The sequence below is a fragment of the Anopheles coluzzii genome, chromosome 3 (genome assembly GCF_943734685.1).
Source record: "Anopheles coluzzii chromosome 3, AcolN3, whole genome shotgun sequence".
Taxonomy (NCBI): Eukaryota; Metazoa; Arthropoda; class Insecta; order Diptera; family Culicidae; genus Anopheles; species Anopheles coluzzii.
Genome location: NC_064671.1, coordinates 87,182,457 through 87,196,055, shown reverse-complemented (window position 1 = coordinate 87,196,055; position 13,599 = coordinate 87,182,457). Strand labels below are relative to the sequence as shown.

The window sequence follows — 13,599 nt, the reverse complement described above, 5'->3', positions numbered from 1 at the left end:
TATGCTTATGGGCTCGGAGAAAAACAAAATCATAATTTACAAAGTAAAGCTCGACTTTCCCTTTCCATTTGCCTGTTTTGAGGCGACCGCCGTTTTTTTTTTGCCCGTTCCTTCGTCCAGCGTTTTAGTGGTTCCGAAAAAGAAGAGAAAAAACGTTTTTTTCGAAAAAAAAACAACAACAATAAAAAAATAACAGGAAAAACCAATAAAAACGAAATCAAACCATCGAAAGTAATGTTTGTTTGTTTGTTTGTTTTTTTTTTCTTCGTATTTTTATTTTAATATATTTATTATATCTAAATTAGTTTATATGTTTTCTTTTCCAGTTGCCATTGCCTTGTTACTCGTACTCTCTTTCTCTTTTTTTCTTTCTCTCTTTCTCTCTTTCTCTCTTTCTATCTCTCTCTCTCTCTCTTTTCTGTTTTTCTACCCGACTGCCTGGGTTGCCCTTTTCACACCATTGCAACAATTGTCCTCTCATCTTTTGCTATCCTCTTGCTATCTCGTATCTCGCATTTACATTGTTTTTGTTTTTTGCTGCTTGTTTGCGAACCGTTTTAGGGGGTGTGTTTGTGTGCTTCATTTTGTTGACAAGCCTCCAATGTGTATGCAATTGTGTGTGTGTTTTGTTCTTGTTAGCTTAGGCCTTTTGTTAGTTAGTTTTTTTTTGTCTTGCTTCACCCTTTTGTTCGCGACCGTTGCACACAAAGACATCCAGTTTTTACATGCGCTTTTAGTGTTTTAGTAACGTTCGCGTTTTGTTTTCCTCTACTTTCACCGCATTCACATTGTTGCATCAGTTTTTGTTCGTTTTGTTTTGCGCTTGTTTGACACTTAAAAGGGCTACTTAAGTATCGATGATTGTAGGTTGCCTTTGGCTTGTGTGTTTTTTATTTCTGTGTTTTTGTTTTAGTTGCAGCTTACTTTCTCCTTTTTTCGCTTTTAACTTGTGTATTTGTGTGTGTTTTCTCTGTGTCCGCATTGAAGTGGTTGGTTTACTTTTCCCCTTTACACCGTGTTTTAATCACTTTTGCGCTGATATCAGTAGCATTGCCGTACTGTCAATATATAACAAATATTTCCATTCAAAAACGAAACAGGAGAACGTGTTTCCCAACCTTCTCCTGCAGTGTTTTTTTCTCCTCCTTATGAGACACAGTTAAACGTACGTAGTTCCCGTTCTCGTTTTGTGTTTCAATGCATGCTATTTTCCCGTGTTTTGTTTTTAAACGTTAATCATTTACTTTTAATGTTTACCCAGTCTTCTGGTGATTCGTTTCCTCTTCTCCCCCCCTCCTATGTGTGTTCATTGTTTGGGAGCCCATCGTGCAAAGCGACAAAATGAGAGATGTGTTTAGATGTTTTCCATCTCTCATGCCGTTACTTTGCGACCACAGTTGGCTGCAAAGGCGCCCATCAATAAATAACTCTAACGTCCCATCGTCGTTCGAGCTGAAGGTCACCTGTTAAGCTGTGTCTCAGGGAACAGTCTCCAAAAAAAAAAATCAACAAACGCGCTTCATTAACGCACGCAACGAGATCAAACGTTATTGCTATGATTGCTGAGTGCTGAGGGTGCAGGCGCGATGCATGAATTGATGGGGGTTGCATTTTTTAGCCCTCCCCACCTAATACTCCTGGATGTTTGCAAGATTGAAGCGTGCATCAGGCCCGGGGCAGCGTGATTGCATGGGCGCAGCGTAGACGACGAACCTGCCCGCCATCTCCTGTGTTGCCAGCATGCACTCGACCCCTCCTGTTTTTTGCTAAATACTTAATAGTGATGAGCTTTAAAAAACACCCACGGTAGATAATGGGTTATTGTTTATACTCTGGCTAGCTACATTGTTTTTTCATCGCTTTCGGTTGCTCTCTCTCTCTCTCTCTCTTTCTGCTTTTTCCCTCCCCCACATGAGTGTTGTGTGTTCGCGAATTAGCGGGGTAGGTGTGTTGCGCGTTCAACTGCGGGTCTACTAAGTCAGTCTTTTCATTATAATTTTTACTTGTTTTATTTGCTTAATCATTCTTTCATGATTTTTCACTTCGAGGGAGACCAGAGGAACCAGCTAGACAAACAAAAAAAGAATATGGTAATCCTTTTGTTTGATACAGCAGTAATCCACTGTACAATCGCTAATGCGCTTGCGCAGAAGCTGGTTCCGTTTTCATCTCCTTCCACAGAAGCACACTCAGGTTATCTGACCAAACTAAAACAACAAACACAAAAACAATCCACACGGGTCAGTATGGGCTCCCAAGCAATGAAATCACGTTGTTTGTTTACTTCTGTCTCCCCTATGCACCTAGCTAGATGCGCTAGAGTTTTCCAAAAGCCGGCGAGACGTGTGACTGATATACACACTCGAGAATGACGTTTCATCATGCTGCCGGAGTTTATTTTTTGTTCGTTTTGGTGGTTGTTGCTCCAATGGCGTCCAAAAGGGCTAACGCAACAATCAAGGCAGGCCGCGATCGCTAGAGCAGTTTTATCAATTGATACGGTTCTTTAGAAGAACTTAAACAAAAAAAAACAATAACGCAATGAAACATAACAAAACAAAAAATACTGGGGAACAATTTAGTGAGCCACATTGAAGAAAAAGGACGCAGTTTCTCCTACCTTTGCAGTGACTCCTGCTATGCCTCATGCAACCAACAGTAACAACATCGATAACAGCAACATACAATGTGATTTTTTGTTTTGCAACGAGAAAGAGACAGACAGACACAAGATATAAGTGTGAAACGAGAAGGCAAAACCATAGACAGTTACAGTAAAACAAGAGAACATTCAGGTGCAGGTGGAATGAGAGTGAGTGGAATGTGATTTGTTGTAATGCTTTTCTCCCCGCTTCTCTTGCTGCTGCTGTAATGCCGTAAATGCAAATAACAGAAGATGATATGGCACAACGAATGCGGTGTGAGTGAGTGAATGGCGAATGGGACCGTAGGCGTATGTGTTTTGGTTTTGTTCAGGCATTGACTTAAGACACATCAGTGGAATGAATTCGCAGCGTTCAACATTTGCTCGTGCGTTTGCATGTTTTAACGAGGTTTAACGACTAAATTAAAACGCTTCTCAACCGCAACTTAATTCATAGGTAGATTAAAATAGTTAACCCAAATACTCTCTTAAGCTAGCAAACTGTTTTGTCGCTACTGTTGCCGCGCTGCGCAACGTTTCATCACAACACACCCGTGTGTAGCGCTACACTTGGAAACGTTTGACGTATTATCACCACTGGCGCTGGTGATGGTGCTGATGGGTTGAGTTGTTGCTGTTTTTGTCGCTCCCGTCGCAATCACTGACACTTTGGCTGCGCGCGGCTGATGCACTCCCTCCGGACGCAGCCTTTCTGTTCACTTGTTCACACTGTACGGACGCGCACGGCACACCTGGATTCGACGAGTTGATGTGCTGCCGTTCAATACTTGAGCCGTTTGTTCTGCGTTCTGCGACCACTGGTTCGTGCTCGTTGTGCCTGTTTGCTGCTGCAGTGCCGATGGGCTCGTGCTCCTGTCGCCGTTACACCAAAGCCCTATGCATCCTATTCGTCTAGCTTTTGTAGTGTGACTTTGTAACTTCTGCAGTATTAGTGTTAGGGGGGAGAGACAGAGAGAACAGATGATACTGGACAGTGGCGGGTGCATTGTCCCTTTGGTTTGCTGCATCGTTTTTCTCAAGGGCATCTATTTCGCTTTTGCCTGCTTTAGTCCTTCGCACCGCAACTGTGTCTGTGAACCACAGTGTGCCATGGTTCTCTATCGTCAATATTTACTGTTTAATAATTTGTTCTTGTTTGGTTTGAATGTGTGTGTGTGTGTGTTGGTGTATGTGTGTCTAGATAATATTGTGCAAATAGACATTTATAAGTAATGCTTTGGTGAGCGTGATTTTTGTAAAGTTCGTTTGGTTTTCTGTTTTACTTAATTTCTTCGTTTTTTTCTCTCTCCACTTGTTCGCTCTCTTTCTTTTTTTTCTTTGCTGTCGTAACCTAGAAGTGGATGACATGTGTACACAGTGGTTGATGGTTTTTAAGAAATATATGTTTTTAGTTTCGTTTTTTTTGTTACTTCTTCTCTTCTCTATCGTCCTGTGTGCGTTTGGATGTGCCACAAACAAGCGGGTAAAAACGTTTTGAAACACTGTTCACCTCTCTCCCCGGGAGAGCTAGCTGTCGGGGCTTGCTGGCATTCGTTTTACAGGCGCTTTATGAAAGCTGTATCATATCCGCATGATTCTATATGCTTTGCTCAATGTACATGCAGTGAGGGAGGGATCGGGTGGGGCTAGTAGGCTTGTAACTAACCCAAAATCAACTTAGGAGGGGTGGGGCTTACGGTTCGCTCGCTTTTGGGTAAACAATCATAATTGCGGCGTATGCGTTGAACACATAGAATTGACGTTCGCACTATGTGTGTTTACAACCCATAGGGGAGGGGCAGGGGTGTATTGGTAAGATGTGCCCGGTATGTTCAATTGTTCGGATACGAACTCTTTAACCCTAACGTTTAGTGGAGTGCTGCTTTTCGCTGATTTACATGTGCGTCGGCACACACACACACGCACGCACGCGCACACACTTGCACACGCACGTACACATGTGTTTGCTTTTTAGTGCGTTTGAATTTGTTATAAATAAAAATAAATAAATAAATTTAAAATAAAATACAAGGACATAAGCAAAAACCAAATCATTTAAAAACTTCAGTGTTGAGAGTAAATGAAATAAACAAAGACACTTTTTCCTGAATTTGATTTGATAAATAAAAAAGAATCTCACGCTACGCTCAAATAGCATAACAAGTTAAAAGAAATAAATCAAACCAAAACAAGTTAAAAATAACAACATCAACATTCCTTTCCAGTGTGGGTGTGCGCGTGCGTTTTCACTGATGGTCGATTAGAAATATTGATATCATTCAGTCATAGTTGTTTGTTTTTTTTGTGTGTGTGTTTTAGTTGCTCTTCATTGTTTTCCGTTAGCTCTGGTACACTTCATGCTCCCGCTCCGGGCGTTCGTATGTGTGTGTATGTGTGTGTGTGTATATGGTTTCGTGCGATTTAATCGTCAACCCGGACGGCCTCGGCCTTTCTGTTTCGACCCAAACCACCAACAGCTCACTACTCTCGCCGGGGGTTTGGGCCGGGCTGTAGCCTCCTTGTATCGTTCACTTACACCGGCAACGGTATCTAGCACTATAAGGATCTAGTTAAAGAGTTTACTTGTTTGTGTTGCTCTTATTGGTTGGTTTCTTAAACTCCTGACTTATCTATACAATAATATAGCTGCCTTGTCCATGAGAATAGTTTTCCTCCTCAAGTGTCTGTGTGATGATGACGATGTTCTTGTGATGTGTTTGTGTGTATGTGTATGTGTATATGTGTGTGTGTGTGTTTGAGGTTGAAACACGAGGATGGTTTTAGGTGGACATGTGTATCCCTTAGATAAAACGTTTGCAAAAGGTTGTTTGGTTGAGCTGTTGGGTTACACGTGAAATGGCCTGTTTTTATCTCGCTCTTTGTTCCACGATAGGATTAACGTTGGATGCAAAAATAAACAACCGGAAATGAATTGTGCAACCAAACGATGGGCTTAGACAATTTAGACATGACAAGGGATACACTTAACCAAAAACGCGCTCACGCACTAAACTAAAAGTCGCTCTTTCTGCTTCCACTATTTGCTGGATACTGGGTGGAGGCTGTTTACAGTTTGTTTTGATTGTTGTTGTTGTTATTGTTGTTATTTTTACAGTGTAGAAGAAAAAAATGTACATACATTTCATACACCTATTTACCTACATGATCTGTATCAATGTTTGAGTGTAGTGTTTGAAAGTGTTCTGGTTTGTGTGTGTGAAAATGTGTGAAACGTGTGTAGTGTGTGTTGAAGGGTTTTTGTTTCTCAATTTAATAGTATTGGTTTGCTTCTTCAACCTTTTCGTCTCTTTTTCCTACACTTTCCGTTTTGTTTTTTGCTTTGCTTTGACGGCTTATCTTTGTATTGGCTTTCGTATCTCGTGCTACTGGACTTTCCGCACCGCTTTAGCACACCTGCAGACCCTTTTCCTCCACAAACGCTTCGTATAACAATCCACCTTTGCAATGTACACTCGCTCATCCGACTCCCACATCGTCATCGGCCGGGCCATACACAGTCAACGATCGTCAACAGCCTTCACATCGAATTAAATTCGCTCAGCCATTAGATTTCACATTCATTCCTGCCCTGCTCCACACTCATCATATGAAGTACGGAATGATGCTGTTTATCTGTGCCGATGTTTTGTTTTTACACACTAATTTCTTAGTAGGTAAATATATGTTTTGTATATAGATCTATGTATATATATATAGTAAGATTTCTCTGTCTTCTGCTGTCTTTGAGTTTTGACTTGTTTTTGTTTTCCCTCCCTACTTTACTTCCCTTCACATCTTAGTGCAGTTGTTTCGTCCTGGCCTGTAGAAGTGTTTTGTTATTTTTTTGTTTTGCTTGCTGCCCGGCAAAGGGTTATGAACATGTTGCAGTGACATTGCGTTGCGTTTGCTCGATTTCTCTTTTTCAATTATGTACAGATTTGCTTCAAACCTATTTTTACAACATTAACTTTTTTTCTTTTCTTTGCCACTCTTACAACGCAACGCCTGTTTGCTTGGTAAGGATGTGAGAGAACGTGTAACGATTTCTCCGCACTCATTTGCTGCCCTATCCTTTTCGTAGTACGGTATGTTTTTTTTCTCATCCCCTCTATTGGACTGTCACTTTTGCCGGGGCATTGTGCCTTTTGGGTTTTTTTTTTTTTCGTTGGTGGATGTTTTATTTCTTCTTCTGCTTTCGTAATGTAAAATAGCATCTGTTACGACGTGTGCCTGAAACTGTGTTGTGGTTTCGTCTGTAATGTTTCTCCCTTTCCTGTCCTGTCTGTTTGTTTTTTGCTTTGCTCACATAAACACTTTTCTCTGTCGCTTTCTCTTCCTCTTTCACTTTACACTTTCTCAAACTAGCACTAGTACAGCGTGTCTTTGCAAGAGCTATGTGAAATGTACAGTTTAACGGCCACGAGCCCATCTCAATAAGGCGTCCGCTAATACGTCGAGATGCGCTTTCGTCTGTAAAAAGGGAGCAGAAATGGTTCGATCGGTTAGCATGCAGCACACATTTTCGGGATAGTCTGGATTGCTCAGGCTTGTGTAGTGTTTTCTTTCAAGCGAAGATAATAAACGAGCGAGGGGAATGGAATGGTTTTTGATGAGAGTATGTTTGATAGACAGCTGAGGAACGTTTCTTTACCATCTACCAGTGAGAAAGCCTCCGCATCATTCAACTTAATTGCTCATTTTTCACACAAAACGAGGCGTAGTAATTCACATTTCTAGCTGGAAAAACAAAGGTACGTCAACGAGAGCAGTACCTTGCCACACTCCAATTTGTTCACACGAGGACTAGTCTGAAGTACACAGATAACTATAATCCGTTCTATTACGTGGGATTTGTGTGATGGATAAGATTACACCCAGCAGGGGACATGTTATTTGTGTTGAGAGCATTCGCATTGTTTGCATTCCGAAAAAGTGCTCAAAAGGAAGCCCGTTGGAGTTGATTTATGAACGGTATTATCTTTTCAATGTGCAAATTCTCGACATTACTTCACGAAACACCAGGCTTCTCCATCGCTCAGTGCAGGTGGAGGCGCCTAGTCGGTCTCTCGTTCGCTTGCATTTCGAAACCGGCATGTGAAATTGACAACATAATGTTCTGGACCAGTATGCTGGCTTCGCTTGATGTGTTGATGTTGTCTAGCATGATTCCACTTTGTGCAAGAAATATGCTACACCGTCCATTAGTGCTTGATCAAACTTACCGTTTTGTAGAACATGCAGGCCTGTCTGTCCTCGTCTTCGCCCTCAGGACAGTCGATGAAACCGTCGCACAGCACGTGATCGTCTATACATCGGTACCGGCCCTGCCGATCTGGCGTGGGACAGGCAAAGCGCTCCATACCATCCATCGCGGGTGGACATTCTGCAACGGGAAGGAAGAGAAGCGGGTGGTGTTTAGATTACAACTTCAAATACAATTTTATCAACAATTCACACAAAAAACTGGCACTTTGATTTACCATTTCAAATTTGAACGTAGCATTTTGATCAATTTTTGAAGATTAATGTTATTTTGCAAAAAATAAAATGAGCGTTCAGGGATGGCTTAAGATCGTATCACCCCAAAGCTGTTTATTTCATTCTACATGCAGACTTCGGCTTATAATACACATTTGCCTTATAACACCAGTAAAACCAGACAGCAAGGAGACAGTAAAAAAGCAGCTTAAATAAATCGACAGACAACTAAAGCGCAGTTGGCACGAAAGAGTTGCTTTTTTATGTAAATTGTTTTGACGACGATGGTAGGGGCAGTGGTGCGAGACAGCAAAATAAGGAAAGCTTTCTTCCCATTCTAGTGTGTGTGTGTGTGGGCGGGTAGCAGAAATCAATTTTCCTAAATGTGCCGATCAGACGCAAAAGATAAGCAAACGATGGCCTGCAGCGGGCTTCTTGTGTCGCTTGACTAACACGCTCAGCGCTACAGCGGTGAGACTCAGGTAACTGTGGCAACGAATGGGGAGGCTTGCCAGTGGGCGATGCTCTCCCGGTTGGCACGGCGAAGCTTCAGCAGTCTGGCAGCACAGGGGGAAAGGGTTTCAATCTGGAAGTCCCTTTTGCATGCCAGTATTTATGCTGCGACGTGACGATTTTTGTGCTGGCAGACTTCCATTTTCTTGCAAGCCCGCCCCGAGCCGGGTTCGTGCCGTACAGCCGTGCACGCCGGCACGCCTATTGTGTGGCCCTTTCCCTTTGTATGGCGACCTCCACCTTGGGCTTGTATCGCTTGTCGTAGTGGTCGGTAGGGTTGGAGCAGGGCACGGAAAGGGAATTAATAATTTTCCATTTCGATACCGTTTCGGCGAGTCTGGTTCTGTGGCGGGCAGCGAGAGACAGCGACAGTGGAACGTGATCGAGTCGGCTGTGATTTATGAAGGGTGCCCGATGAAAGCGTTCGATCGATTGGTGGTCGAAATTAATCAATTCCGTGCTTCGACTCCGACAAAGAAGCTGCCAGCAGCCTGCAAAGCCTGTTTGGTGTGAGTTGAGGCTAGGAAAAGGGTTGTTTAATTTTAATTGAATACTGTAATTATGTCTTTGAGAGCTTAACGCACCACAGCAATGGGATTGGAGAACTGTTGCAGAGCTGTTTCAAGACGCACAAAAACACTTGCGATTTTGAAAACTGCTGTATGCAATAAATCGAAACAAAACAATACAGAAAAAAGGATAAATTTCGCTCCATCCGTAGCACGTAGTGCAGCTTTTATTGGCATGCCGTTTTCCACATAATCTACTAATAAACATCGGTGTGAAGTGCTGTACTCAAGTGTATAATACGCCCGCTTTGTTCGCTTTAAATAGCTCCCTCGACACAGCTGTTAGCATCGAACAATGGGCGAGCTGTTGAACGGCTATCGGCACAACATGCTTCGACGATCAGGCAACCAATTTAACTGCCCTTCTCGCCCGACACGGTACACCCGATACTTTCGAACCAAATCGAAGGAGGAAACGCCCCCCGGGCAGCCTGTCAGCTTGCCTGCACTCCTCCCCGCATTGGTTGTTCGTACCGGGAGATAATTATTTGCATATTTTATTGATATTTAAATATCGACAGTATGAATTTTGATGAACGGCACGGTGAAGACGTAGCACATGCGAAGAGGAAGTGGAGAGTTTGTTGAAGAAATGAGAAAAAGAACGATGAGCTTTAGAAGAATCAATCAAATGTCTACCAGCCAAATCTATCAATAAAGATGTTTTGTTTATATTTTAGAAATCTAAAACATTTAAAAGTCTCCTTAGAAAGACAAAGAAAACACAATTTTTTGCTCAACCCTTTAACAAGTTTTTACAATTATCCTCACGGTTATATATGGCTATAATATTTTCGGTATGAAACATTAAACGTGTTCCTTCAAAGAGTATGATTAAGTTGGATAAAGATTAATATTAAACAATAGAACCAATTTTAAAACATTAAAAGTGGCCAAAACCACAACAGCTTAGCGAATCAAACTTTATCTTCTAGAAGACTTCAATTTCATAATACATCACGCGCCAAAGTGGTAACCGGAGCATTGCCTGAAGCGGAACGGCGGTTCAATTAGGCTACAGAAAATAGCTATCGCTGCTTAACGACGGTATCGAATTATTTATGAACCTTCTTTGGAAGTTGAAAAGATAACAGCAGCAACAAGAACAACAGAAAGACAAAAAAAAAGAAGACCAAAGTGATCTCTAACTTCGACAGCATCAAATCCCTGCTGGCTAGCACCGCCAAGATTTATGGTAGACGACGTGCAGGACCACCTCACCGCGTCCTCTGCCACCCTCATTGTGACCCCCCACCCCCCCAAACGAACACAATGGTGGACGTTTATCGTTCGACAAGATTGGCGATTTTCGGGGCGATTCCATTTACAGTGGCGAATCCCTCTTGCTTTCCCACACTCACACACACACACACCCACACATATTACTCTCAATCGCTTCTATAACTCACTTGCTTTTAAATTCCATATTTCGCCCAAAACACTATCGAGCGAGCGTTTTCGGGGCAGTTGCTGCTGCTGCTGCTGCTGGGAAGCTCTGGCCGGGAAAGCTGTCGGAAGGATCTTTCCTAATTTATCGACTTTGCAGAAAACTTTGTCCCACGCAGAAACATCTCAAACCAAGTCAACCAAAGTTGTACAGCACTCCTTCCCCTCATCCTCCCATTCACCTTCCACAATACCTGCTCGCTTCTTGCTGCCCCCACTGTGCGAAGCGTAACGGGTACGCGAACGGCGCCGAAAATGCCACCGGAGCGGGAGCAGCCGGAAGAAAGGATCGTGTGAAATCACGGTGGGATGGATTGCATCACCGCGCCCAGCTCCGGTCCATGTGTTGCTCCTCGATGTGGCACATATTTTGCTTCCGCTTTGGCCCCGGCGTCGGCGACGCAGGGTTCAGTGCTCCAGTTCTGTGCACCGGGGGCGCGCGAGCGCGGACCGATTGGCGTCGTCTGCGATGCATTTATCTTCGCAGACCATTTCACTTTTCGCCATTATGTTACCCTTTTATGTGTGTGCACAATCGGAAAGTTGCCCACACACACACACACACACGCACGCAAACACACCATAGCTCCACACACTCACATATGTTGGAGTGTTTTGATTCCCACGGTGGCAACGCTGCGCGCTGGTCAATTTCACATTTGCCACCTTCAAACTGGCGCATAACTCCTACGCGCTCCTTCGACGCCCTGTGCTGCCAGTGCAAATGGCCATTAAATGTATTCTGGCCCGCTAGTGGTGCTAGCACCAGTGCTTCAGAGGAGTTCACTTCTGTCGCTTTTTTGCGCTGTGAAAATGGATGCGTAATGGACGAACAATTATGGCTATAAACTGCTTCGTTAGCGTCGAAGCACCGCGTCTGCAACCAGGATCGAATGAGCAATTAAAAAAAAGCAGACACACATAGTCACACATCCAAGCGACACAGAAAAGAGAACGAGCCGAGAACGGGCGACAAATGCTGCAACAATTACCAATCAAACTCAACCCGGCACCCACAGCACGCCACAAACAACCCGGCCCGAGTGGTGATGGGGTGCAACGAATTTCGTAGAAGCGTTTAGCTTCGATGAAGAGCGTTTTTTTTTTTCATCCGGCAGACATTCTTTTACCGTGTCGTTTTAGCGACAATTTTTCCTGGAACGTAGGCTATACGTGTACGGGCCCGTGAGTGGGTGATACGGGTGGTAAGGGATTAATTTTCCTACCGTTCCCCGCTAGCGGATGGTTAACCACGGGTGACATTTTCTAATTTTACGCTGCATGCTTGCTTCTCCTGTTGGTTGCTTGCTGGGTGGATTTTTTATGAGCGTTTTAAAGTAGGTAAAGTATTTGTTTAAAAAGTGCAACAGTTTCAGAGTTACATAATTATTTTTATCCAAATATTGTTTGGTATATTAAAGGGTATAATTTGAGATAATGAGAGCCAATTGTTGTCCATAAGTTCCATTTATAACAGCACTACAAATATTCTCATTACATTTTGGTTTGTTTTGTATTTTGTTTTGTTTGTGTTTGATAAGACAGTACTACATACTGTTTGGAAAATTAAAGTATTGCTACTTTATAAAGGATAAATCTTTGACAATCGTTACTGTTTTTAAATATTACAAATTACTATTTTTATCATCCCGTAGCAAGGATTAACTATCCGGCTGTGCGGGATAATGAATTAAGTCTCGAAAGCCTGTATAGGTTGACATGTCCGCTTAGAACGCTACGCCAAATACAAGAAGAAGCAGAACTATTACAACAACTTACAGTACAACATTTAGGTAACAACGTTTTGAATTGTTTTATATTACTTTATTTAATTATTTTTAAAGTACCAAACATACCAATTGGAATTTTGTCTCATTATTAGATTAAATAGTAATGGTAATAGCAATGATAATAGAATTTGCAATTTAATACCAGTTTCAAAAAACCATATGGTCTGATGTCTGAAGAACAATACTGAACGCCCTTCAAAGAAAAAAACAATATATTGTAATGGAGCATAAATGCAAAGGAAAAGAAAAACCTCTCAAATGCCAGGAAGTGAGCAGTTTACATCGTGCGCAAAGTGACTCGGTAAGCTCTGCAAATTTCAATTCCAGCAAATGTACTTCAAGGTGAACGCTCCTCTCCGCTTCCTCCGCCTCTGCGTTTCACATTCAATTTAATTCCTTTGTTTGTTTTAACCAATTTACAATTCCCGCTGCAGCATGGGTAGCCGCTGAAGGTAAAAAATCGAGCCATCGAGCCTGGCCGGATTAGACCTTTTCCCCCTTGTCTGGGTGACATTTTCCTTGCGCTGCCACTTCCTGGAAACCATTAGCGAGCTTCCCCTGAAACCGCTGGGAATACGGGAATACGCTGAAAGCGGCGGCGGTGGTCGATTGGTTGGTTTTCTTGGAGCAAATAAACGCTGGGCGATGTGTCAAACATCGAAAGCGGCAATAAAAAATAAGCTTGTTTTAAATTTCACTACAATACACAAAAAAAAACGCTCAATCACCTATACCAGCGCACTCGGAAGGTGGTAGCAGAGTAATAAGCAGAACTCGGTAATGAGCAATTGGTTGCGGAGCGTGGTTTTCCTCTTCCATGGTCACTCCGGAACGCCGAAGCAGTGGAAAACCGACCGAGTATTAATTAGTGTGCGGCGTTAGTTTTAATTAACCTGTGCATGTGCGTGCGAGCGAGGCCGGGTACAGCTGTGAGCTGTGAGAGAACGGGAAGAACAGCAATCAAATGGGGGTAGCCGTGTACTGGGTGTAGCTTTATTGTTGCATTCCAGGAACAGGCGATGCCGTTTTTTGTGTGTGTGTTGTTTTTGTCACTCTCCCGTCCCTGCTGTTGTGGTTTGTTGTGTTGGCCCTCCACCCGGCAAAGCCAAGTGCGACTGGTGCGACCAGCTTTAAGCTAATCGTTGTACGACGGGACGAG

At 42.9% G+C, this 13,599-nt stretch overlaps 1 protein-coding gene across 1 annotated transcript in view; it reads right to left on the bottom strand.

Moving 5' to 3' along the window:
* Positions 1–575: 575 nt before the first annotated feature.
* LOC120957931 (RNA-binding protein FUS) overlaps positions 576–13,599 on the bottom strand; it is a 62,097-nt gene continuing 49,073 nt past the window's right edge. The window contains exons 2-3 of the mRNA XM_040380398.2: positions 7,867–8,027; positions 576–7,114 (exon numbers count right to left, since the gene is read on the bottom strand). Coding sequence (XP_040236332.2) covers positions 7,055–7,114; positions 7,867–8,027 — 221 coding nt within the window. The 3' untranslated portion in view covers positions 576–7,054. The remainder of the gene's footprint in view (positions 7,115–7,866; positions 8,028–13,599) is intronic.